The 19,649-nt window shown below is 44.4% G+C and overlaps 1 protein-coding gene across 1 annotated transcript in view; it reads left to right on the plus strand.

Annotated features, from left to right (window-relative positions):
• SMG6 (SMG6 nonsense mediated mRNA decay factor) overlaps positions 1 to 15,836 on the plus strand; it is a 214,962-nt gene extending 199,126 nt beyond the window's left edge. Inside the window, exons 10-12 of the mRNA XM_030222212.1 lie at positions 1,685 to 1,896; positions 2,434 to 2,515; positions 10,702 to 15,836. Coding sequence (XP_030078072.1) covers positions 1,685 to 1,896; positions 2,434 to 2,515; positions 10,702 to 10,832 — 425 coding nt within the window. The 3' untranslated portion in view covers positions 10,833 to 15,836. The remainder of the gene's footprint in view (positions 1 to 1,684; positions 1,897 to 2,433; positions 2,516 to 10,701) is intronic.
• The last annotated feature ends 3,813 nt before the right edge of the window (positions 15,837 to 19,649 follow it).

A 19,649-nucleotide genomic window follows, 5' to 3' on the forward strand; every position in this document is an offset into this window, starting at 1 on the left:
TATCACAGTCTCAGAATTGGTAGTCTCTGCATGTTTCCATTTCTCACTGTCTCTTCCATGCAGTCTTGGGTTGACACTGTAAGCATGCCCTGCTGTTTCATGATGGTTTCTTTTAGAATCTCCTCTGCAGTCTACACCTGGGGCCCTGTTATCTCACCATTAGGGCTCTTCATGTCCCCCCTCTCTCCTGGAGTCTTGATATTTCTGTTCTTTTTGTCTGTTTCGGAATTTGTCATTGCCAGTGTCTAATGTTATCTTGGGATTGGTTCTCTGTGTATCTCTTATTCTGTCTCAGGACTGGCACTCCTCTGTCGCTTGTTCTTCATCAGGATCCTCTTACCTACATTTTGAGATTAGATATTTTTTCAGCATCTCTTGCTCTCCTAGGGTTTGAAGTCCACCGTCTGCAAGTATATCTCTCTAAATCTGATATTTTTTATATAATTTATTGTTACGAGGAAAAGACTTCAGACACTCGGTTCCTGCTGCTACTTATAGCTCAGCGGTCCGCTTCGCTCAACGTATACTTGAAAAATTTCTTTTCTTAAAATAAATACGTTGGCAAGTAATGTCATGAGTCAAAAAACCTCGTTTTAACAACTTTTTTCTGAAAAAAGTTGTTAGAGGTTTTTTGACTCATGACGATTTTTCAAGTATATGTTGAGCAAAGCGGACCGCTGAGCTATAAGTAGCAGCAGGAACCGAGTGTCTGAAGTCTTTTCCTCGTAACAATAAATTATATAACAAATATCAGATTTAGAGAGATATACTTGCAGACGGTGGACTTCAAATTTTCCTTATTTAAGCAAGTACCAAGTATACAGTTAATGTCTCCTAGGGTTTGGCAATCTTGGAGTCAGCCCTGAAGTCTCAGGATTAGTACTTCTCTCCCCTGCATTCTTGGGACTGACTCTGTCCTACAACCTCAAAATTGGCACTTTTGGTATTTTACATAGTTTCATGATTGACATTCAGTCTGCTCTGCTGTCTCAGGTGGTTAAAGATAGGAACTAGAAGAGCGTTTTTTTCTCCTGGGCCTTGGCATAGAGCAGCAACACTGATGGGCGTGTGTTCCCCACCTCCCTCCCCCTACCTCCCCTATCAGCACAAAGCATTCCTGAACCAGCGGAAGCAGAGCAGGAAGCTGCCTGTGGTTCCCTAAGCCCTGGGGGATTTTAGGAAACACGTTTGCAGCACCTGAGAATGTTGGCATGACTGCAGCTGTAGTGAGTCCTGTGGATGTGTTCACAGTGGCCAGCTTTGGCTAATCAGGCTCAGGACTCAGTAGTGTGGGAAGAGTATGGGATCCATGCTATAAAGTGTCAGAGATCATTTCCTTCATATGCGCATCACCCGCTCCCCTTTTCCATGCCCTTCACTTCAGCAAATCCATGCCTATCTTTTGTGTGTGTTTCCCCCTACCCTTTGCATAGTCTCTCAGACTCTTGTGCATTGTTTCTTCCTGCTTCTCATCCACTCCTCCCTTCTGCCTGTCCTGCACACTTCTGCCCCTTTGCAGTCCCTCTTCATGTATTCCTTTCCCTTCCTGCAGTGACCCTTTTGCTTTTCCAGTCATGTGAAGTGTCTCTGAGACTCTGTCATTGTGGTCTCTCTGTGCCCCAGTCATGTACAGGGTCTGGTCCCAAAGATCCCTCGCTTCTGTTTTTCTGTTGTGTTCTTGCAGTAATAAATGAGCTGGATGGCTTAGCAAAGGGCCAGGAGTCCGATTGCAGAGCTGGAGGTCATAGCCGCCTGGTCCAGGAGAAAGCGAAATCGGCTGTGGAGTTCCTGGAACAGAGATTTGAAAGTCGGGACATCTTCCTGAGGGCACTGACAAGTCGTGGAAATGAACTTGAATCAATTGCCTTTCGCAGCGAGGATACTACTGGGCAGAAGGTAACGAAAGGGCATTCATGAGTGTAAGAGCCCAGGTCAGGTCTCAGCTCACTCACTCAATAAACTTTCTCAGTGACTATATTAGTCAGGTCTGCAGAAGTGAGGTTATGGGAGCATCCTCCCCACAACCTTGTCCTCATACATGAACAGATGTGATATTACTCAAGAGATATCAATACTTGCATAAGGCTTCCCTTACAGGGATGGAGTGGCTGATGCAGAAAGAGTACAGTGGCTGGCTAAATCGGAGTCCTGGATATAATTTGTCTTGAGACAGTGTACAGGGAATGGGAGAATTTGCTTGATAGCCAGATGTGTTAGCAAAAGTGGTAAGGCATAGCAAGAAGGTGCCATATTCAAGAGGAAGATACAATGAACGCCATGAACAGGTTTTGGGATCTGTGAACATACTAGGGTTGGCAAAGAAGATGATATCTTAGTGAACAGCAGTGCTGCATCAGTGACTTTCATGTATATTGTTCTATACTACTGACTTGAAGGAAAAAGAACAAAACTTTTTTTTTTTTTTTGTTTCAGGGAAACAATGATGATCTGATCCTGTCCTGTTGCCTTCATTACTGCAAGGACAAAGCCAAAGACTTCATGCCATCTACTAAAGGTATGAGTTCAAGATCCCAAAGCCAGAGAAATAACAGGCCTTTTCAGAGGTACAGACAGGGGAGGAAGCATGTCTGAGGAGCTTCCTTTGCAGACAGTAGGGAGACCAAGAGTCACAATTTCAGAGCAATGCACCTATCCTCTATGATATAAATAGGGAGTGGGTATGCCGAACTGCTTTAATGGTAGGAATTATTAGGAAAAGAATGGAAAACAAAAATGAGAATATTATAATGCCTTTGTATTGCTCCATGGTGCAACCGCACCTTGAATACTGTGTGCAATTCTGGTCACCGCATCTCAAAAAAGATATACAGAATTAGAAAAGGTGTACAGAGAAGGGTGACAAAAATGATAAAAGTGATTGGATGACATCCCTATGAAGAAAGGACTCTTCAGCTTGGAGAACAGATGGCTGAGGGGAGATTTGATAGAGGTCTATAAAATACTGAGTGGAGTGGATTGGGTAGAAGTGAGTTGCTTGTTTTCTCTTTCCAAAAGTACAAAGATTAGGGGGTACACAATAAAGCTACTAAGTAGTAAATTTAAAACAAAACGGAGAAAATATTTCTTCACTCAACGTATAGTTAAACTCTGGAATTCATTACCAGAGAATGTAGTAAAAGCAGTTAGCTTAGCAGGGTTTAAAATAGGTTTGGATAATTTCCTAAAAAAAAAAAGATCCATAAGCCATTATTAAGATGGACTTAGGGAAATCCATTGCTTATTTCTAGGATAAGTAGCATAAAATGTGTTTTACTCTTTTGGGATCTTGCCAGGTACTTGTGACCTTGATTGGCCACTGTCAGAAACAGGATACTGGGCTTGATGGACTTTCAGTCTGTCCCAGTATGACAATGCGTATGTTCTAAGGGTTGAGCTGCAGCCTGTTGCTTGGTGATGCATCTTCCATGGGACAGATCAAGTACTTTCCAAATTATAACATGCCCATTTGGTCAAGCTGTAAGAATCTTTAGGTTTTTATTATTGCAGCTCACTTCCATATATTTCCAAAAGTCAAATGAATAAATAGAAATATAGGACTCAATATTCAGCTGCTGGTGATCAGCATTTCTTTAAATGCTGACTGCCATTGGCTAAATTAGATTGAGATATTCAGTGTTGGGCCTTGTCTGGGCACCAGCACTTAATATCCAGTTTGCAGTGCTCGGAAGCAAGCTGGGTATGGCCATATCCACATGGCTGACTGCGCATAGTTAGGACTGCTTTTTATGCAATCTAACATGCTATGCAGGCATTGGTACTGAATGCCACTGGTGCCTGCATAACTCCCAACTCTGCCCCTGGATGCCTGGCACAAACTGGAGAGTATCTGATTTAGTGCTGCTCAGTATCTGCTCCCAACTCACTCAGTGTGATTAACCAGTCAGGAGCCTTTACTGCCTGGTTAAATCCCTTTGAATATTGACACCTTAAATTCTAAAGGGGGAGGGGTGGCAATGATGTCATGCACCAAGATGGATGCCTAAGCCCATTGCTGCTGCTCAAGTGCTGTACCTTTTTGGGTGTACGGTGAGCCATCCACCTGATTGTGGATGGTGGCCTGAAGAAGGATTCTGCGACAAAGGAATTGGGCTCCAAAAAAGAAAGCAGTGAATCTTACGGAGTATTCTGACACCTTCCTAGGGGCAAGTAGAAAGAGAAGCAATAGGAACGCTTCATATATATAATCAGTTTGAAGAGAGCAAAGATCTGCTAAGCAGGCGAAAGATTAAAACTGGTTTAAGGAGCTGAAGGAAGCGATTCTAAGTTTTAAGACTTGATGGATGAGCTCCAGTTGGATGTAAATGATCTAGCCCAGAGTCAAGAGTAGAGAACAAGATGGAGGAGCAGGGTAACAGGTGGCAAGCTCTAGCCCAGTGAGTGGAGGAGGTAGTGAAAAGGGCAACACAACAGCATTAATAAAGTGGAGGGCTTGGCAAACAGGCTCCGACACTGTAATTTGCAACTTCAAGACCTGCTAGAGACACCAGAGTATTAAGAGTGTGATGCCCTGGTGCAAAAGATTTGTGCTGCTGTGCTTCAGTAAGCAGGGTCAGAGGTGGAGGCCTCGAACATTAAAACTGAATATGCTCATAGGGCCTTGGGTCCTCCGCTGAGAAATAGATTGTGTGATATTGTGGTTTACTTCTTAGAATTTACAATGAAGCAAAGGATCTTTTTGGCAGCAAGGGCCATAGATAAATTGCAGTGGGAAGGCCATTCTATGCAGAACTCTCACAAGCCACCATTACAAGATGGTGAGAGTTTGCAGATAGCACTAAATACCTTTGCTATCTATGTCACCTATGGAAACCTGAAATATTGATGACTCCTTCCCCATTGGCCTTTGTTGTAATGATCAATTGATCTACAGTAACTATGCATTTAGTTCTAGAGGCTGTTTGAGAACTGCACAAGGGGAGCTGAAAGACCTTCCTAAGAAAGGGGTAGAGTCAGAAAGACCAGTACAGAAGCTCCAGATGCATAAGTGGGGAGCATGCAGAAAGGGGTGGAAAAGGACTGTTTAGGTGTCCCAGTAGACCATAAGTACCAGCAGAGAAGGCCACCTGATGTGGAGCTCCAGTGGACTATTTATTGTGCAGTTTGGGATCGGTGGGAGAGAAGATTAATGGAAAAGGGTCGCTGGATGAATGTATGTGGTAAAAATGGCATAGGGTATGATGGAGGAAGTTAGTGAGTTGACATGAGTGAGGGGGCAAGGCTTCTGGGATTGAGGATTGTAAGGCTATGGGGGAGGGGTCAGTGGACTTCACAGGATCAGAGTTTAAGCACTACATGGGGAAAGGGTGGTTGGCCCCAGGTTCTGTGCAGAGGGGAATGCTGGAATGGAAGGCACAGAAGATAGGGAGGGGGCAGGGGGTTGGGAGCATTGGGGGAGTATTTGGGGGGTGGGGAAGAGGGCTGTTGAAGAATGTTGGCAACCAGCCCTATGTGAGTAAGAAAGCAAGGAAAGTATAACAATGAACAAAACTAGGGCTAGCCCAAGGGTATCTGACCCCCTATGCAAACCTTCGGCCATACCATTCCCTCCTGGGCCTGCTCAAGTTCAGCGTCTCCTCTTCCCTTCCCCTTCCTGTAGTCCAAAGTCTCCCCTTTGTCCCTTCCCATCTTCCCCCCTCCACCTGGTGGCTAGCATTTCATATCCCTTTCCCTATCATAACCCTACATCCATCCCTGTTTCCCAGCTGCTGCCGAAGCTGCCCTACCTACTTCCAGGCCCGCTCTGTGCTAAAGCACTGCCATATCCTAGCCCCCTCTGAGGCAGGCTTCCTATCAGAGAAGAGTAGGACACAGTAGTGCTTGAGCCTGTGTCTGCAGGGTCCACACAGCACTAAGTTTTGTTTAAGCTTTAGGCCAGTCTGGGAGCAGGTAAAGAGTGGCAGTGATAGGCCCAGCATAAGAACAGGAAACTGGGAAGGCCTTTTCATACCACACCCCCCCCCCCCCCCTAAATTCTGTTACCTTAGGTAGACACTTAGTTCGCCCAGTGGTAGGGCCAGCTCTGACCATATCTTAATTGAGCTAGTAATTTTTGCTTAGTGTGAGGGTGTTGAACTCAACTTCCAAGAAAAACATGCTCTTGTAGAAGGCATGGCGGATGAAAATTGACATCTTTCTGATACAGGAGACTCACTTTCTCAAGAAGGATGAACATTTTATTAACAACTGAGAATTCTCCACTTTGATATTGGCATCTAACTGGTTGGAGAAGGAAAAAGAGGGAGGAAGGATTATGCTGTCAAGGAGCTTGAAGGTAGAGACTCATAGGGTGTGTGGGGAGGATGGCGGATGACTTTTGATGGTGACCATCTCTGTCAATAACCAGAAACTCACAATAGCTAGTGTATGTCCCCAGTTGTCAACGGAGAAGGTTCTTCGACATGGTTAGAGAAAATTGCGGTTGGCAACTTTAACCTCGCATCAAATCCAAGCCTGGACAACTTGGGTAAGAGAAGAGTATTGGAGGAAGAACAGATGAAAGCTTACAAAATTTGTTGGAAGTCATTGACCAGGTAGAAGGGCAGAGATTTTATAATCCAGGAGAAAAACACTTTGTGTTTGTCCCCAGGTTTACCACTCATACTCGATCATTGACATGATCCTGGTGGAGAAAAAAAGTTGCTTCAGATGAAAATGTCACCTGGTCAGACCACACCCCAGTGTGCATCAAGATGAGAGTAGCTTTCCCAAATTTGGGTGACCTATATTGATGATTGAATGACAGCTTATTCAATGACAAAGACACAGTGTTTCAAATTGAAAGGGAATATAAGAGTATCTACAGAGCAATAACGTAGACAGTATTGGAGTGTTTGAAAGTGGTAATAAGGAGGAAATTTATAGCCCTGGCATCATTTAAAAGGAAAAGGAGATGGGCTGATGAACAGAAGCTGAGGGCAGAGGTGACCCAGTTTTAGAGGCAGCATAAGAAGTGAAAGAAGGGATGGGATTTTAGTTAGTTCACACCTCAGTTGTAGCTCAAGAAAAATTACATTCAGGTACAATAGGTATTTGCCTGGAGGGCTAACAATTAATTTGTATCTGAAGTAATGGAGGATTAAGTGACTTGTCCAAGATCATAAGGAGCTGCATTGCGATTTGAATTGGGCTTCCCTGGTGCTTATCTCACTGCTCTATTAGGCTACGCCTAATGGTTAAAGGTAGGGAATTGTACAGGAAACTAGTCATAGCCAGTAATAATCTTAATGCTCTATATATTTATTTATTTATTTATTGCATTTGTATCCCACATTACCCCACCTATTTGCAGGCTCAATGTGGCTTACATAATTGTATAATGATATTGTCATTCCAGAATATCAGATACAGTTAGTAGTGTGCAGAGATTGAGTAAAGGAGAAGAGAGGGAGTAATTAGGCAGGTGATTGTGAGAGTGGATTTTCATAGCTGGTTGGGTTGGTAAAGTGGGTCGTTGAAGCTGTTGGTTTTCTTTGTAGGCTTTGTTGAAGAGGTGTGTCTTCAGAGATTTGCGAAAGTTATTTGTATCGACAATTGATTTCAGATCTGTGGGTAGAGCATTCCATATCTGCGTGCTCTTGTAAGAGAAGGTGGTGGCATGCATCAGCTTGTATTTTAGTCCTTTACTGCTGAGGAAGTGTAGATTGAGAAATTTGCGGGATGTTCTTGTGGCGTTTCTGGGTGGTAGGTCTACTAGGTTCAACATGTAGGTAGGGGCGTCTGCGTGAATGATTTTGTTTACAATCGTACATATCTTGAACGCAGTGTGTTCCTTAAGTGGGAGCCAGTGCAGTTTCTCTCTAAGGGGTTTTGCACTTTCGTATTTGGTTTTTCCAAATATGAGTCTGGCAGCAGTATTCTGGGCTGTTTGGAGTTTTTTGATAGTCTGTTCTTTGCAGCCCATATATAGTGTGTTGCAGTAGTCCAAATGGCTTATTACCATTGATTGTACCAGCGTGCGGAATATGTGTCTCGGGAAGAATGGTTTTACTCTTTTGAGTTTCCACATGGTGTGGAACATCTTTTTTGTCATGTTCTTCACGTGGGTATCGAGAGTGAGGTTTCAATCAATAGTAACTCCAAGAATTTTTAGGTTTTGTGAGACGGGCAGAGAACAGTAAGGTGTGAATATGGTGGATAAGTTTTTTGTGTTATGTTGAGTACAAGACATTGTGTTTTTTCTGCATTAAGTTTTAGTTGGAATGCATCTGCCCAGGTATGCATGATTTGAAGGACTTAAAATACAAAATAGATAAAGTTTGCCAAAAATACTTTAAATTTGTAAATAAAGCACATGTTACTGGCCCACAAACTACAGATGCAAGATTCAGGGAAGGAGTAGCCTTATGATTAGTGCAGTGGACTGAGAACCTGGGGAAGTGAGTTCAATTCCCAATGTGTCAAGTCACTTAAACCTTCATTGCCCCAGGTACAGAAACTATTGAGAGCCCACTAGGGACAGAGAAAAGTACCTGTATATAATACGTAAACTTCTTTGGTTGTACCACAGAAAGGTAGTTTATCAAATCCATGACCCTTTCTGTAAACTGACGGAGATGATCAGACGCAAACGCCGGCGCTAGAGGCTGTTAGTACCATACAAGCACCAGCGTTTGCTAACGCCCCATGATCAGAGCCCTCGAGCGCGTGAAACAACGTGCTTGAGGGCTCTGAATGCAACTAACATGCAAATGCATGCTAAACAGGGCTAAACATATTCATCACCAATGATCAGCGGCCAGCGTGCCAAAGATTGGGTCGCTGGCCGTGGCAAACCCTACGCCAGCTCCGAGCTGGCTTTAGGGCTTGCAGATCATTGGGGAGGAATGGTGAGCCCTGTCCAGTATGCATTTGCATTCTGGCAGGCCCCCATTTCCCCCCAACAACAAACCTGCCAGCGACAGGGGGCTGGAGGTCCAGCGGACCTCCGGTTCCCCCGATGATCCCTCACCCCAAGTTCAGGGATGGCTGGATATCCGGTGGGTCTCCAGCCCCCACTGACCCCCCCCCCCCCCCCAGCAAAAGGTCCCTGGTGACCAACCAACCCCACCCCCAGCCACAGGGGGGCTAGAGGTCCGCTGGACCTCCGGACCCCCCCCCCCCCAGGTTCAGGGAGGGCTTGAGATCCGATGGGTCTCCAGCCCCACCCTAGTCCCCCAGCGAGGGGTCTCTGGTAGTCCAGTCCCCCCTACCTTGTGTTTTGGAGGAGGGAGGGTAGCCTGCCTCCCTCCTCTTCCTGTGATGCCGCAAAATGGCAGCGCCCTGCCCAGTGTATCCTGGGATGCGCTGGGTGGGGCTATACATCACTCCCAGGATACACTGGGCAGGGCCGGGCGCTGCCATTTTGCGGCGTCTCAGGAAGAGGAGGGAGGCAGGCTACCCTCCCTCCTCCAACACACAAGGTAGGGGGGGTAGTGGACCACCAGGGACCCATCGCTGGGGGACTAGGGAGGGCTTGAGACCCACCAGATCTCCAGCCCTCCCTGAACATGGGGGGGGGGGGATCGTCAGGGGGGGCCAGAGGTCCAGCGGACCTCCAGCCCTGCTGTCGCTGGGGAGTTGGTTGGTTGCCCACTAGGGGGGCTGGATCGTCGGGGGGACCGGAGGTCCGCCGGACCTCCAGCCCCCATTGCTCAGGGCAAGGGTAGTTGGGACCTGGTGGTCCCATGGACCTCCAGCCCCTGTGTTTGACAGGTTTGGGCTTTTGACAGCCCAGACTTGTCAAACAAGTGCGGGAGGGAGGATTGTGCTGAGCGCATGCTCAGGCACAATTCTCCCGTACTTCTACCCCATGATCAGAGATAATTGCGTGCTTAAATTTGCATGCAATTATCTCTGATCATCGGTGTGGTAAAGTCCTGGGGGGGGGGGGGGTGGATAATGACTGTGCTTGGTACGTGTATCCCTGGTTCCTATTTACCTAAAGGGTGCTCTGTAGTCTTTAGTCTTCCTTTGTCAGCAGGGTTTCTGCTGTCCATCCATTCATGCACCATGACAGCACAGTGAAATTCAGGCGGGGCTTAAGGGCTGGAGGTAGGCAGCAGTGTGAATTCTTAGCAGATCAGTCTGTCAGGTTTACAGAGAAGCTGTCATACAGTGTTTATGTGGAGGTGACAGCCAATGCTGCAGCCCCGAGGGTTTAGCAGATGGCGGATGGCAACTGACAGAAGCAGTTTCTGGTTTTTAACAAAGAAGAACCTTACCAGTGTCACAGGATGTTTATTGTTCAAAATTTCCTAAAGTATCAGAAAAGAAAAGAACCAGCACTCTTGCCAGCAGATCACACGATCCAAGCTGGAGTTTGTCTAGAGTTTATTTTCTGGCAAAGTGGAGACTGATACATTCTAGCTGTGTGCTGCTTTAGAGAATATCTTTACCTGTTCGTCAGTGCTTGCTCTCCTCCCAATGACCTCTTCCCAGCCTGGTGTGGTTCATTGGATGGGAATTCTGATTGGCTAATGTTCTCGTACTTTCTGATAGGTATAAGACAGTTTTAAGAGAATAAAGATAATACCATAGAAGGTGCCATCAGTGCATCTAATGTTAGAGATTAGTGTTTGGTGTAAAACGTGTACACAAGTCCAGGAGTTCTCTCTTTCTCTTCTGTCAGTCCAGAAGATCTGTGTATTTCGCTTCTTTATGAGTGCTGTCTCTCTAATCCGTGTCTGGTTTCTTGTTTTGTAGATGAACCTATCCGTCTAAGACGAGAAGTGGTACTGCTGACAGATGACCGTAACCTGCGGGTCAAGGCACTGACCCACCATGTCCCTGTGCGAGACATTGCAGCCTTCCTGAAATGGGCCAAAGTGGGATGAATGCCTTAAGAGCAGCGAGGACCCTATCCTCAGCTTTGATAATCCTGAGTGTTGGCAGCAGGTTGGAGGCCTTCCATGGCATCCTTCAAATAACATCACCCCCAAAACCAAGAAACCACAATAAACTAAAGACAAAACACTTGAAACACAACCCAGAAGAGCTGTGGTGTGGCACCTCTGTCCCCAGGATGGGGAAAGGAGGCTGAATAGGAGAGTTAGAGGGTTATTGCTTAAGAGGGGCCATGTTTAAGGTTTAAACTAACAGGTTGTGAGATATTTTAGAGAGGCAGGGAGCAGATGCTCCAGAAGAGCCCAATCTTTCTCTCTCACCTGGATTTTCAGGACTGTGTGAGATGAGGTTTGGTTTTATTTCTTTCAACACAAAATTGAATCTTATTTCTTTAGCTAATTTAGAATACAAGCCTGGAAAGCTGATTTCTAAGCTGAAGAGTTTTACCTCTTGTTTTTCATTTTGGGGTGTGAAGTTAATTTGATTCTGCATTTAGGAGAAGTCAGGAAGTACAGCAGATATGCAGGAGCATGTCCCTTGCTTTCCTACAATGCACTGGTAGCATGTGGGCTTTTCTTGTGCTGCAAGTGGTAATCACAGTTTGCATCTTTGCAAACCATGTCAGTTTGAGTGACAGGGAGATGGCTCTGTTCAGCTCAGTCCTCCTCTTGTCCCATCAGTGATCTAGCTACACCACTTGTTTCTCTTGTTTTTATTATTATTTTGGGGTGGTTTTTTTTTTTGTTTGTTTGTTTTTTTTTGGGGGGGGGGGTTGTTTTTATTTTACTCCAAACACCTTTACTGATACCTATTTCAGTTAGAAATAGGCTTCATAACTCTCAGTGGTCTGACTGCACTTGTCATTCTTAGAGTCACTGAAATATCACGACACAGAGCAGCCTCAGACTGCTGTAAGTACATGCCAAGGGAGCTGGTGAGAAACGAATGAGAATCCCTTTGTCCATTGGACTAAGGGAAGAATTAAGAGGAGGCAATGGGAAGTTAGCTTTGCCAAATAAAAGATGGAGCTAGTAAATCTGCTCTTGTGCCATAGATGTACCAGGGAAACGACCCTGTCATCAGACTTGTTGAGGGGAAAAAGCAGAAGCAGGGAAAGCAGCACAAAAAGTGGATCCAGTCTGACAATCTGAAACCATTCAATAATCAGGTGTGATTGTCATGATACATGTTAAGAAGCCATCACTTGGGTCACGTGGAGTTCAGCCAGAGGGTAGCCTATGGGTATAGATGAGGCCCTCTTGAAATCAAAGGGAAGCCACTCATGGGGCCATCCTGGGAATCCAATGAAAGGATACTTCATGATCCTCACATCGTATAAATCTCCAACCATATGATCTCCAGCAACATGTATCCTAACTGTGTAATACCTCTGTGCAAGGTGTTGAGAGGAGATGGATCATGTGGGCCCAGTGAATTACAGGCAGTTGTTTGGTCAAGGCATTGACTTTTATGCAACATTTCCCAGTTAAAAATCCCTTCCCTCAGCGTGTTTCAGTGGGAGACTACGTCTTTGTCCTCTGTGAGCTCCCAGCTAAATAGAAACAGAAGATGTTGGCAGAAAAAGACCACTTGGCCCACTCAGTCTGCCCTCTTGTGCCTACCTGCCTGCTGTGCTGTCTAGCTCTGGTCCCTTCCCATGATACTGAAGTCCTTTTGTGTTTATCCCACGCATGCTTAAGTTTTGCCACTATTTAGGCTCCTATAACCTCCACAAGAAATCTGTTCTAGAGGTCCGTCATCCTACCAGTGGATGTTGTACCATATATAAATAGGATCAATTTAAAAGCTACATTTGGGTCAAAGGGCTGCAGCAGATATTTGAGGAGGCTCTTATGCTGTTATATAGGCAGTGTGAGGCTGGCTGTTGAGTGGTCCCTCAGGGTCTGTCTTTGCAGTGTGGAGAACAGGACACTAAGCAGATGTTAGGCATGCTTGGCTCCAGCATGGAGGGAAGCAATCAGAAACGGCTTGAGCAGTTGGGTAAAAGACAAGTGAGCAGAAGTTACTGTTATGTTTGATCTGACCATTTATACCAGTGTTAAAGTAGATAAATCTCAAATGTGCAACAGGATGGGCCATTTTAGTCTTTTTCTGCCATCATACTGTCTGGGACAACCCAAGATTGCTGCAATGCTTCCATTGCTCCCATTTCCTCATTATCACCCAGTTTGGTCTCTGTAAATTCGCATTGCCATGCATTCTGGGACTAGCAAATCCTGCTTTCTTTCATAGAAGAAAAGCAGAACAGGATCCAACTGTTTTGTAGTATGAAATGAAAAGCCGGGAATTCACATCTCAAATCTGCCTGAAACTGCTGTTTGTAAAGTAGAGAAAGTCTTCTTTCTTCAAGGTGTGTGACCTGGGCAACCACTGAAGCATTCCCTGGCTGCAGCCAGATGTGAAGCTGGAACCTGCCTTGCCAATGAACCCGTGTGCTGATTGGACAGGAAGGATACAAGGCGTCTGCTCTCCCTAGCACATCAGCTGGGCAATTGCCTCTTATCTGAGACCTTTAACCTTCTCTGTGTTTGTGACTCTGGTGGAGGGCTATCGGGCAGAAGACTTCCTTAGCAAAAGCGTTCATGGCATTCAGAGGAAATGACTCCATGCTGTCTCCTATCACTCTTCAGCTGTCTCTGCTGGAGAACTGGTGGGAGAGGATATTTGCTGTTTGGTGTTTTAAAAATTTTAAGTTCTAAAAAAATTGACAATATTATCTAAGGGAATTTACATTTGTGTAGACTTTGTGTTGATATCTGTTGCTTGTACACATGTGAGTTAGCCTGGGATATTTAATAAGAGAGAGGCTGCACAGAGCAGTGGAATGGTTGGTGGTTACTTTAGTACTAGATACAGAGTACATTTGGAAGATTCCAGTTTACCTGCTACAGCGGGAAGAGGGAAAGAAGCTGGGCCTGATGGGATCAGCAGAGGGAGGGAAGGAAGATGCTTTGGAATCAGCAGAGGGGACGGTGGCAGGACATGATAGGATCAGCAGAGGAAAGGTAAGAGGAAATGGTGGATTCAGCTGAGGGGTCTGTAGTTATGGAAAGGTCGGCTGAGGGGAAGTTAGTTGGGTGCCATGGAATCTGTGGAAGGCAAGTAGCAGAGGGATGGTAGCCAGAGGGATTAGCAGAGGGATGGTAGCCAGGAGTTGGCAGGACTTTGGTATTGTACAGGGTAGCTGAATGCAGTGGGATCGTTGGAGAGGTCAGTGGAAGCTGGTGGAAGGGAGGGCAGCCAGGTATAACAGGATCAGTGGAGGGGAAGGATATCCAGAGGTAGAGGGATTGGAGGAAGGAAGGCAGAGTAGCCAGATGTAGAAAATCTGGAGGAAGTAGTGGGGCTGAGCTGGATTAGAGCCAAGCAGCAGTTGCAGTAAAGTTGTTGTGTGAAGCTGATTGTGAAATCGACAGGCCTTAGGCCTCTTTTGTGTAAACTTTTGTATTTAAATTGGGTCAGGGGATAGCATACTTTCCAAAGGAAAAGGTAGTTTATGAGATCAGCATCTCTGTCCCCATGTTCCCTTCATATTTTTTTCTTGGGTGTTCTGTCCATTCCATATTTTCAGGATATGTCATGGGAAAATGAAGACTCTGATGGGGGTGTGATTGTATTTCAAAACCACACACAGGTGAGGGCAACAAATATGTTCATGCATTCATCCTCGAAAATAGGCTCCTTTATATCTAGATGGAGTTTCATGTTGTACTTTTAATACATAAAAATGTAATTACCTCTTGTCTCTTACTGACAAAAGCACACAGAAGTTGGAGATTTCTGAGTTAGGAGCAGTTCACCTTTTGGTTTTTTGTGCTCCTGATGGAGACAGGATAGGTAGGGAAGATAAGGTGTAAAGGGAGTAGCCCATATATCCTTTTACCTTGTTACCTTGGATGTACCCTTCTGGACTGATATAAAAGCCTGGGGTTACTTACCTTGAGATATCCATAGGTTGGAGTCAGTGAAGATGGTGAGGACTTCACTCTCAAAACATTCGCATTAATCTCCTATGCCTGTCACCAGTTCAGTGCTTCCCTACCTCCATCACCCAATGCTCATCTCACTACAGCCCCCATTACCAGCAATGACCTTCCCCTGCCCTTCTTGACACCACTGCTGAGATCCCATTCCCTACTGCCTTGCTCCTGGTTTCCTCTGTCACCAACATAGTGTGCCCACTGTCGACCCCTGCCCTTCAATCACCACTGTACCTCATCAGCAACACTAATTTTCCTGTTGCTGTTCCCTCATCATTGGTGTGCTCCCCACTGTCCCAGTAGCACTGGTCTCCTTGTTGCCCTTAAGGATACAGTGTTGATTTTTTTTTTCCCCTCCCAGGATCACCAGACCTGCTTTCACCATCCAATCACTGATGCTCCTGTAAAGTCACCACAGGAAATTTTCTGCAGGTAATGAAATTGAAAATGGCAATTTTATTGGCCCTGGCTCTTCAAAGAAATTGAAATAGCTGATGCAGTAAACACAGCAACCCTTTAAAATAGAGTATCCTGAGTTCCTGAGACACGCACTCTCTCAGGCTGCTATATAGAGGGGGAGATCCTGTCATGTCTGTGCCTTCGTACACTGTCCCCCTCCCTTCTCAACAGCTTCTGCTTTGTGCAGTGAAACTGTCTGACCTCTTCTGGTTTGCTACAGTGTTAACAATCTGTGTTTCTTATTGAAGTTTAGACCTTCAGTGCATCGTTGCTAATGGTGATACTTTTCATGAGAAGGATTTTTAATAAATTCCTTTCTTAATTTCAACCAGTTGCCTATCATTTTGTGACCTTTCAGTGTATATTATCAATTGTAGTTCTGATCTATGTCCCTTAACACTTACACTTGGCATGAGTGAGCCACCTCCCTATCTCAGATGAGCTTTCTCTACAATCACATTAAGAAATAGTAGCCATAGGAGAACCTCACATTACTGCTGCTTTTGCTGAGTTGTGCATGTGAACATATATATTAACTTTTCAAATATGATGAGCGGGGGGAGGGGGTGGCAGGTGCTAAATACAAAAGAAAAAATTGCCATACTGGGTCAGACTAGTGGTCCATGTATCCCAGTATCCTGCTTCCAACAATGGCCAGTTCAGGTCACAAGCTTGAGCACCCCCAATATTAAACCAACTCCTAGACTATGTCCAGGGGGAAGTAATTTACATTGGGTTTAACACCCCCAATTATTTTGAAAAGTTGGCTCCTCTGCTCACAAGTACCTGACAGAATACCAAATAGTAGCACTATAGAAATGATAAATAGTAGTAGTAGCAAGATTCATGTTACTGATCCCAGGGACATGCGGTGGGTTTCACCATGTTTGTCTCAATAGCAGATTATGGACTTTTCCTCCAGGAACTTGTCCAAACCTATCCACTGATACCACATCCTCTGGCATCAAATTCCAGAGCTTAACTATTCAAGTATTTGTACTTTTTGAAAGAATAAAAAATAAATTTAGGTTTATCTAGTTACCTCTATCATATCCCCCCCTCAGTAATCTCTTTTCCAAGCTGAAGAACCCTAACCTCTTTAGCCTTTCCTTATATGAGAAGAGTTCCATCCCCTTAATTATTTTAGTCACCCTTCTTTGAACTTTTTCTAATTCTGCAGTATCGTTTTTAAGCTACTGTGACCAGAATTGCGCACTAAAATACTCAAGGTATGATTGCACCATGGAGCAATACAGAGGCATTATAATATTCTTTGTCTTATTTTCTATCCCTTCCCTAATAATTCCTAGCATTCTGTTTGCTTTTTGTGGCCTGAACTCTTTGAAGGAGGTTGTTAGTTGATCAATGTTGGGACTGCTCAATACCCACAGAGCTGGTGGTACCTATGTGTGTGTGAGGGAAGCTTGCACTGCCGTTCTACCTGTTGTGTGCTGGGACAGAATATTGTGTGTGAGGGAAGTTTGGCATTGCTGCTCTACCTGTTATGTACTGGGGCTGTGTATTGTATGTGAGGGAAACTTGTACTACTGCTGTATCTACTCTGTGCTGTGAGTGTATGAAGAAAGCTTGCACAGTTGCATTATCTGCTGTGTGTGTGAGTTTATGAGGGAAGCTTTCACTGCTGATATACCTGTTGGGATGGGATGAAGAGAGGAAGTTTGCAGTGCTGCTGCCTGTACTGTCCTTATCCTATATTGAGGCATTGTGCACAGAGATCTAAATTACAGCCCTGTCCCATTTCACTATTATTTTGACCAAATGTAAGTCTCCGCCTGAGAGAGGTTGGTGCCAAAAGCTGAGATGGAGACCTTTTGAAGGCATGTGGATATATAATCCATGCCTATAACAGGAGTACATCACTGTCACAGACATGAAGAAACAGCAAGTGCAGTGCAGATATTGGGAAGGATTAAATCACAACAAAATATGCTGTCATAATATCCTGTTTATTGCTTGTTTGCTTTGGAGTATAAATGGAGTAAGGCTTCCCCTCCAGCCTTTGTTCTTTTTATTAAAAAATATAGAAAAACACACAACATAAATTCCCACAAAACATTTTATACAAACAATGAAATATAAAACCCACGAACATGCAATAAATACATTCTCTGTAATGAAAAAAAAAACTGTAAAAAAATACTATTTGGTTTGTCCCATGTCCTTGATAATGGCTCCTTTGGGTTGGTACATGGCTAAAGGCCACCTCTGGCTAGGTCTCTAATGGATCCTAAACTGAAGGAGAATTTGGCCCTGGCACTCAGAGAGCCACCCACTGGGAGCCCTAGACAGGACATTACACTTGAAAGAGTTTTAGCACATTTGCAAATAAATGGATGTAACAAAAATGGATATGTTTCAAAGTTTAAAGTCATGTCCAATTTTCAGCCTCGTCCAATTATAGAAGGAAGTCTTACTCTTAAGGGAAGGGCTAAGCAGTCTGATTTTGGCCCTCCATAAGAGATCTCGTTATCCTTCATGAAATGTGTGCCATTAGAATGGCCCCCTTTCATTCTGGAAGGGGTCTCCCATGGGGACCAGGTACACATTTGTAAGGGAAGTACTGCTCTAGACTTCATGTGAACAATGACACTTATATCTGACATTCTGAATCTAACCAGTTTCATTCTTAATGTCTTAACACAGCATGCCCCCTCCCCTGCTCAAGCAGTGAGATGTCCAGGAAGACTGCAGCCTGCCCTTTCTTCCTCTAGTGGTGAGGTGCCCAGAGAGGGTGCAGCCTGCTCTCTTATCCTTAGTGAGGTACCAGCTTCAGGAATACACTCTATAAAAGAAACTGCTTTCTCTCCATATTTGGTTTGGCATGCTGGAAGAAAGCCTCTTTGGTTCTGTGTCCAAAGTATCCCTTGGGTCTATTACCTGTGCCCACTAGAACCCTGGGTATATGTAGTCAGAGGACCTGTGCTTGGCCCCTGAAAAGCAATAACCAGACTAAAGGAAGCAGTGTCCATTTAAGTTGTACCACATTCCTCCTAACCAGAGCTGACAATACCATATATGCCTGGGTACTTATCCCATGGCATGATCTGCAGCTCTGAGCTCCCAGGCTCCATGAGGAACTAAGAATTGGATATTAACCCTTGATGACTGCCTCCCTATAGGTAATATATTCGTTTTAACATACGGAGGATGTGGAGGTACATGACCAGCGACGTGTAAGGAAGCAAAACCCAAATTGATAAATCCTTGGAAACCATAACCAACCGCCTCCCCTTCTTGTTGTTTAATGTTTCATCAAATGGGTGATAGAAAACAAATTTTCAAATTTTGTATTGCGATTGTATACATACAACACCATATAACTCAAAGTGCGCATAGTCTTTTAACTACATTAAAAAGAGCGGATGTTTGGGTAAAAAGTGGAAGCTATGCACATATACATTTCATTTTCAGATATGTCCGTGTGTAGTCTGTGGGCCACTAATGTATGTTTTATTTCATCAAGCTTGTGGATTGCCTACTTTTAGCCACTTCACACAATGAACATGGAGATGTTTAGCTGAAAAGCTCATGTGTACTTTTGAAAGGAGATGCCCTATTGAAAATTTACCCTATAAAGCTGGAGCTGCAACTCAACTTCTCACTGGTTCCTTCCAAGATCTATTATGGATACACAAATAACCACACCTGATGTTGAACATCTGGGAGTGTGGTCATACGGCCTTACTGTCTTCTCTACTTTTTCTCAAGACACTGTCATAGAACTGACACACTTATCTGGCCTAATGCATACAAGACTAATGCCTAGAGCTTATCTTCATGCAGGGCCAGTATATGCACTATAAGACCTGTGGTGAAAGAAATGTACTGCGTTTCAACACAGGAAGTAATTTTAGAATTGTGTTGCATGTGTAAAAATGACATTCACTATATTGTCTACAAAGTTGACCAGATTTTCAAATCATACATATAGTTTCCCTGGGGTACTTTTCATCTTTACATCTGCTCTTTGGCATACACACATTTGAAGGGTTAATTTGCCTACATATTCTTGAATTTTCAAAAGTAGGTTTTTAAGTTGAAACCCCTTCCTAGGCCAAGCTCTCGGGAATGTTTTTGCTCTGTCCAGGTAATCTTACATGCAAGGAGGTCTATAGAAACTGCTGACACGCCTATTGTTTGTTGGGGGTGGGGATGCCTTCAGCGATTGTTTCACATCTTTTATACCAGACTCCATTATCCAGTATTCATTTTTTCTCAAGTTTCCTTACATATTTGGACAGTTTTTGAACTTGGTAGACTTTGGTTTATTGAAAGCTTTTTATAATGCCTGTTAAACCAGTGAGTGGTGGAGTTTTTCTTTTAATG

The sequence above is a fragment of the Microcaecilia unicolor genome, chromosome 13, assembly GCF_901765095.1.
Source record: "Microcaecilia unicolor chromosome 13, aMicUni1.1, whole genome shotgun sequence".
NCBI lineage: Eukaryota > Metazoa > Chordata > Amphibia > Gymnophiona > Siphonopidae > Microcaecilia > Microcaecilia unicolor.